This window comes from Zootermopsis nevadensis, unplaced genomic scaffold, assembly GCF_977971745.1.
Source record: "Zootermopsis nevadensis isolate Lab colony 2312 unplaced genomic scaffold, Znev_1.0 Znev_ptg000010l, whole genome shotgun sequence".
NCBI classification, from domain to species: domain Eukaryota; kingdom Metazoa; phylum Arthropoda; class Insecta; order Blattodea; family Termopsidae; genus Zootermopsis; species Zootermopsis nevadensis.
This window is the reverse complement of record NW_028259142.1, coordinates 382,474-390,408: the sequence shown is the minus strand read 5'-3', so window position 1 is coordinate 390,408 and position 7,935 is coordinate 382,474. Positions and strand designations below refer to the sequence as shown.

The 7,935-nt window shown below is 39.8% G+C and overlaps 1 protein-coding gene across 4 annotated transcripts in view; it reads right to left on the bottom strand.

The window, feature by feature from the left end:
* Window positions 1-844: 844 nt before the first annotated feature.
* NaPi-III (Na[+]-dependent inorganic phosphate cotransporter type III) overlaps window positions 845-7,935 on the bottom strand; it is a 42,036-nt gene continuing 34,945 nt past the window's right edge. For 2 of the 4 annotated variants that reach the window (XM_087345987.1, XM_087345988.1), the window contains 2 exons: window positions 7,324-7,476; window positions 1,669-6,571 (listed from right to left, as the gene is read on the bottom strand). In XM_087345987.1, coding sequence (XP_087202113.1) covers window positions 6,481-6,571; window positions 7,324-7,476 — 244 coding nt within the window. In that variant the 3' untranslated portion in view covers window positions 1,669-6,480. Of the gene's footprint in view, window positions 1,149-1,668; window positions 6,572-7,323; window positions 7,477-7,935 lie in introns of those variants that run through there. The other 2 variants (XM_022074397.2, XM_022074396.2) reach the window with 2 other exon arrangements.

Below are 7,935 nucleotides of genomic sequence, written 5' to 3'. Positions count from 1 at the left end.
ATAGAGACTTAACTCTGACATGCAACTTTCCCTGGCACAAGACTTTTTGTTCTAGACAATGAACATTCTCCTTGACATGTTCCAAACATCACAGGCACGAGCCTCCAGCTGATACACAACCTCAAAAAATCTAATGACAAAGTGAACTTTCAAGGAACCATGTGAATTATAAACTGAACTGCACAAGAACACCAATTTCTGAGCTCAGGTGACACATCGAGACGCACACACGATAGAAATATATACAAAAAAACTTTTCATATCAAATATATTTTACAATTAACCTTTCTGCTTATGACGCCTCCAATGAAACCAACAAACACAAGAAGTGTTGTAGTGACAACAATCTTTGTTACCAACTTCAGTTCGAGAACAACTTTGTATTACTCAATCAATCAAAGCGACTCACCTTAAGCCCAACTGCTGAGAAGAGTCGTCAGTCACTTCTTTCTGCCGACATACGAGGCTAATTCCAAATTTGAGCCTAAACGAGGAACAGAAAATTGACACCATATATGCACACTTTGCTATATACACATCAACGTTAAGTATCCTCTCATCAACAAAAAAACATGTTACAAGGACGAGCTCTGTAAAAGCCAGAAAAAATGTCAGGTTAGGTACCAATTTCACACGTGGCTTAAAACAGCAGCATTTTAGTATCACATCTGAACAACCTTTCTTCAAAACCTAGAATCCGGTTTTAAGGGAACGAGGCAAGAAAATCAATGCTAAATTCCTGTCTTCTGGGTTGTTGCGCTGTGTAGTCTGTTAGCTAACATCGACCAGACTACACAGCGCAACCCAGAAGACAGGAATCTTCATACTCACCGCTGCGGAAACCTCAAATCTTAGAAATCAATGCTAAATTTGTAAATATTCAAGATCTTTTATATACGTGTATACTCTATTAACAATCTCGGAGAGAGCAGATTCCTACAAAATGTAACCAAAGTGGATGAACGGAAGGAAGTGTTCCTTTACACTCCAGCGTAAGAAACAAACACCATCTGTCAGCCACACCTTTAATCACCCCGATACAGCAACAACCTTGGGTCTGGCTGTTCCTTTGATACCATTGATGGATTTGCCATTCCCTTTGGTGCCCTGCTGACTTCTTCACCTGTGATGTGGCATAAGGAGCACCTCTGGAATTTTAATATACATTTTGCCGGTCTTATTAAAGCTGTAATCCTGTTGCAAAAAAAAAATGGCAGAACATGTGACATGCCAGGTGATTGAACGTAAATGTAAATGTACAAACAGTAATTAAACAGAGAACAGTAATGTGAGCTCAATTAGAAGCTACCCATTTCACACATCCATCTGCATCAAATGTACCCGGCAACAGGACGAGCGACTCGGAATCTTGACAGTACCTCTGAGGAGCCGTGACACTACCTCTGAACGTCACACTGCAGCACACATCAAATCAGGAGACCTGGGAGTGTATCACTTCTTCTCGAGGATAACCGGACACTAAATTCACAACCCCGTCTCCTTTTTCGAGACGAGAGATAAATCATTCGCCAATAAAGTAACAGTCTCTCACGCATTATGCCGTCACAAGTACGACCAAGGGTAGAGCAGCAATCCTTAAAAAAGAAAGGCGCTGTCACCCAGGAGGATAGTGTGGGACAGGCTAAGAACAATCATAGAGGCAAAATGTAATTTCCACATTTTATTCTGGGAATGGGGAGACCAATTGACATATTTAAAATACTGTAACAATAAGTAATAGAGACTCAAGGTTGTAAATATTTTTTTGCACAGACATATAATACATAACTGTAAGGCCAAATGCTTCAACATTTCATTTAAAAAAATTCTTTCTTAAGCACTAACAAACAGTTTTCTGCACTAACCAGACGTCCTTCTTTTAAGTACTTAATTATTTCAATATCATCTTTCAGTAAAACCAGGTCTGGTTCATAAACATTTAAGAAATTGCTAAAGTAGCGTAACATTCGAGCACATAGTTACGACGATAATACAATAAAACATCCGCACAACAAGAAATCTCAGGTAACAGCACCAAATATCCGTCACTTACCGTATATCAACTATTTTAAGACAGAAAGCACGTACCTTGGATAAATGTTCCAGCCCGCGACACCTCACATACTCAGCAAATAATCATCCATTCATTTTATACCTTTATCAAAGTAAAATCCAACTGTAGACTTTGCATGGCAGCCATTGTTTTACATTGTACAAGGAGAAGAGGTTACGTATGTTTCAAAGATATATCAACACACAAAATTTCAAGATTTCAGGTTCTGACGGCAGCAAGCATGAGGAGAGCCGTGTTCTAGGTTCTAGTGCAGAAGTTTATGGACTTTTCAGAGGTACTTCCTACCTCCATCGCCACCCTGTTGATGCGAGGTTATCAAATACCTCTGAAATGTCAGTAAACTTCTACCAGAACCCAGAAGACAGCCATCTTTAAAATTTCAGAACCATACATTAAATATTGCTAGTCACTTGCGTTCACGTGGCCATAATACTGGCAATGCTGAAGGCAGGCAGGAATTAAAAATGTACAAAGATAGGCTGAAAAGTACACAGTACTTAGACATTAATACAGTATGATTGAACCACCATTTTCCTGTGACAGATGCTGTGCAGGTATTTTACTGTATTACCATTCAAACACTTATAATGAGCAACTAATGTTTTATTTTTCACAACGGCGAGGACAGGACCAATTCATCAGAATTATCCCCACATCTCTCTGCTCTATGTACACACCACTGGACCATGTAGTAAAATATGCACATTTAACATACAAGTTACTGTCACTGTTTTCATATTGCTAATTACATATGTATGGGCACAATCCAAAATACTGTTACAACTTGAACCAACGAAAGAAAACCTCGAAAACATGACTTAAAACCTGGTTACAACTGGCACATCACTTACAGCAACTAAAAGATTACTATAACCTCATGCAAATGTAAGAAATTTTGCATCTGCATTTCCTTCTTATGAAAAACTTTCTCTCTTGAACAGCTATCATACAAAATGGCAGGTACGACTGGCCAAAACTGCAGTGAGCGGTAGGAAATGCAGACTGACATGTCAGGTGACCAGGAAACTCAAATCGTTACTGTTTGCTCGATACGCAAGTAGATTTTGTACTTGCGGTTCATGACTTCCTATCAGACAGAAAGTGTCGCGTATTTTCCCTTTGCTGCTGGCTTTATAGCACGACTCGGCTACTGTAGTTCACAACTCTTGTTGGTGGAAAATCAGAAACAGCGCGCATACAGTGACTTGCAAGACCTCGTTTCACAAAATTATTTCAAAGTCCATTGTGTGGATTAATCACAATGAACAGACAGTTTCAGTTTTCTTAACAGCACTTCCACTGCTCTTACATCACGTTCTTCTGTTCTTGGCCAGTTCTACATAGTAAGCAAGAAACAGTTATAACCAAATCTCATGTCAGTAAATAGTTTATACTAACCTATTTTCAAGACGTTTAAACCCGAAGTAATCAGAAACTGCGTAGACATAATTAAACATGACTACAAATTAATAGGAATATAAATTTTGGACGAGATAACTTCATTGTGCGCTATATGTATTAAAAAATAAATTTACAAAATAACAAAGATGAAAGTACTTTATATGCCCTGAAATGCATATTGTTTATAAAAAAAATTGTTTCCTTAAAAAAAGTACAAATATGCCTTGATTTAGATGTTCAGGCATGTTTGCATGTCGCACATGGCTAAACCTCCCATGACACTAAAACATTCAAATAGCTTCGTAGTGGAAATGGAAACAGTTAACAGATCATCGGGCTGTCTACAATATTGTAACAAAGCCTGGCCTACAGTCTTGCGGTTACACACACCAACATTTGTCAACAGGAGAGCAACGAAAAGCACAGCAGACTTTACGAATTCCTCTGCAGGAAATCTAATTCACTCTCTTGATACGATACTCCTCGAGCGATGCCGACTGCTCAAGACACATACATGCAACAGCAGCGTGCAATCTTGTTGCTCCCTACAAAAACTAGACCACTGCCATCTCAGAGGAGCCCGTCAAACCCTCCATTCATTCAAACCATCTAAACTACATGAGTAGCACATCTGTTTTTGATAAGATGTCATCTCAGCCACAGACTGAACCCAGTTCTCCCGCTTACAATTCTTTGTCATGCCTTCTTTCACATTTACACAATGTTCAAACTAAAATAACACAACGCCATTTCTCAGTTCCACACGACATGTTGTGGGCAAGATAAACTGACATCAACATACGAATGATCGCACGATAAAACACGGTAGTTTCAGGGGACATGGAAAGCAATGAGAGACAAAGTGTCGATCAAGCCAGGCAACAAATTTGGGTCACCATACAAAGGGAAGGAAGATTTCTGCCGCAGCAAAATGAGATGTTCATCGAATGTAAAGAAATAGGAAGTTCGTCAACATCGGCACACTCATATCACAGAGCAGTAAAATCAGTACCGTGTGTTGAGGACAGATTTCAACTGCAGTGTTGTGCCTTACTTCCCCAAAAAACAGAGACATCATGTAAAAGCTGAGAATGTCTCCACAAAACGAATAATTAACTACACTACACACCTGAATGACATGACAAAATCCTACCAACAGGGGAGCACCAAGGGGAAGACGGTGCGAGATATTGGCATCTGATCAGACTCTAGGAAGGCCAAGATATCTGCATTGCCAGGGGGAATGGACCAAACACACAAAAATCTGCTTCTAGATATAAACTCTGGGCCTCAAAACAAAACTATTGCATCTCACTTCAAGTCCTCTCATTTCAGCAGCAGCAGAAAATTTAAGAAAAGAACAGCTTCACTTAATGCCTCACATCTGGCACACGCCTACCAGGACGTAATTTCTGCTTGCCATAATGACACTTCTGAACGCATGACATTCATAAACATGAAGTTTACATTAAAAGCAAGCGGCAAATGTCATTCTGGCCTGTCTTAAGTTCAATCCCTTACATGCAAAAGGGCAAGCATTTTTCTTTTATTGTTACACACCCAAACTAAAAAATGTTTCATATGAACGATATGAGGTCTTAACCCATTAACTGCTGGCAAGGAGCACAGGTTCAGAGCATTGTGCACTGATCAAAAAAAAAAAAAAGGAGGATGCTCAGGCATAATTTCTTTACGGCAATTTTTTGGGTCACTTCAGATTGCGTTGTTTCGGAAATTATGCGAAGATAACGGGAAGACTCGTTTCACTCAGAATCTGCTGCCAGAAATTATCTTTGCTAACATAACAGATGACGTATCACTTATATGATTCAGACGATACAAAATTACTACAGATGGCAGAAGTTGCCAGTGAGTTACGCACATCATCTTTTTACAAGTCAAGGCATCCATAATAAAAAGGCAAAGTGCCTGATGTCTTAACATTTCTAGCAGAAACAGAAAGGGACGATGGGGCCGCGACATGTCCGACATATCACGCAAGGCGTGAATGGGGAAACGACATAAAAGTTTCACGCTGTGTGCAATGTTCTGTACACATAGCTAATCCATAAATTTGTCTGTCCACTCACTTCAGTCAAAGTACACGTTCTGGGTCTCTGAATCATGTACAGTTTCACCCGACAGATGACAGAAACAGACTAGCCCTCTGAAAACACTGTATTAACTTTTTTACACAGAAACATATGGAAGGCTGGAACTGCCAATGTGAGAAGTAACATGTCTTAAGGTCAGGGTGAATAGCAAACTGAAGCTAGTAAGACATTGCACACCAAAATTTAAATAGAAAAAGAGAATGACTTACACAATAACAGTCAAAATGGTGCAGCTATACAATATTAAACATAGTGGCCCAAAGGTTAAGACGACATGCCTCTCTTCAGCCCGTGCTCCCAACCGTGTGGCAGGCAAGAATTCAGAGGGTATTGACCCATCCTTATGTGCACATTCATAACAAATATTGTATTTATTTAAATAACTGTTATAGCACCAGTACCAAGAATGTATTCTGTTACCTCATCACCTGCCCTCCAACACATAATCGCTTCAGGATGCACTCATAAAAACACGTGGCTATAAAAATTTTAATGCAAAATAAAAAAAGGTGACCATTTTTGGATCACACTTGCTCCTTCACGGAAGCCGCCATTTCAAAATAATCACTGACAAAAATTGAGTCATCATTCACCGCACACTGGAAACACAAACATCACTCACATGACAGCAGCGCAAAGAAACAAGCAACATATGGTGGAAGTTGTTTTAATCAATACCTGTGCACGTGAAACCATCCCAACAAGCAAGCACTAACTCGGTTTGTTAGGGCAGTATTGCTTTCACCCCCCCCCCTCCCCCCCAAAGCCTCTCGGACTGCTGCTGATGCATTCAACTTAACTACTATTATTACAACGTGATGAACGATGACACATGATGCGTACTAAGAGCGTTACCTTTGCTTCAGTCTCTCAGCCAAGGCTGAGGCAGGCCTAGAGGGCAACGGCTCTCAGTATGACCATCGTGAGAGCGCTGAGTCCAGCAGCAATTGGCACTGTTACCACCCATGCAAAAATGATGTTCCTTAGGGGAAAAAATCAACAGTAAGAAACATTGACAGTTTTGAACCTCTCACATGCACACACACAGAATCATGTGGCCATTATTATCTGGACACGGTCCTTTTGAATGAGATACAGCGGATATGCCTCAGACAGTGGACAGCATTCAACATAATATTTGAAAAAGAATAAAAAATTGTCACATGGCTTTAGTATAACATGTAGTTTCTATGCGCTACAAACTGGTCTTCTAATATGCCGATTTCAACTCAGTGAAAGATGCAACATGACTGAAAATAAGAAACGCAGTTGAAGTAGGAGCATAAGACTTCTTTACTCTTTATATTTCTCCTCAAAAACAAAAACACACTCCGTATTAACGTAATGCTCTACACAAACACAAAACAAGGATTAAAAGAACTTGTCAAGGCTACATATTTTAATGGCCTGAAGGATCAGATCATAACACACACAAACATGAACGCCATTCCTGAGATCACACTCTCACATGGATGTCATCATGTGGCAGAAAAGCAGGTTATGGGAAGAGAACAGGGACCTAAAAAATAATGGTGAAGATGGTACAAAGAGAATGAAACACTGAACAGTGGAGAAGCTGTGGACAGACATCATGTATCATGTGAGACAACAGATCTTTAGTCAGAATGCTTTCAATGTCACTAATTTCAGGTTAGAGATGAACTAACCTCCCCCACTGGACTACAAGAAGTAAGAAAAGTTTCAGAATATCAATTACTCATCTGCTTTTAGTACCTGAAGAGTTTCCAGTCAACTCCTTGTTTGGAAGAACTGGCCCAGCCCACAAACACTACAGATCCAACCTTGCAGTGCGTTGTGCTGATGGGAATGCCAATTTTTGAGGCCAGCAGGACTGTGAATGCGGCACCTATCTCTATTGTGAACCCTCTGAAACGAGAAACATCGCCGCAATGTTGACATTTACTCGAATCAGTATAACTACAATCTGTCAGTTTTGGAAATACTGTCTTTATGGTGAGCATCACCAAGCTGCTTAGACAACGTATTCAGAAGTCACCTGTCTCACTGTGAGACAGGGCACTGGCTGTCTTTACTGAAGTGTTGCGTGGTGAAACATCACAACCATCCCTCCTTGTATGAGATCCGAGTTTCTTAGTGGTGAAGACATCCATGTTGGTCGTATGGATTTGAACATGGTGACAAAACCAGGAGACCACAATGACCTCAAATATAAAATAAACTTAATTAACTGACGAATGAGTTGTTTTGGAAATGAAACATGGACAGACAGTAGACATAACTCCACTATGAATAAACATTATAAAATATGTATAAAAAACACAAACAATAATTGGGCAGTCAAAATTATAGAGAGACATAGAATCT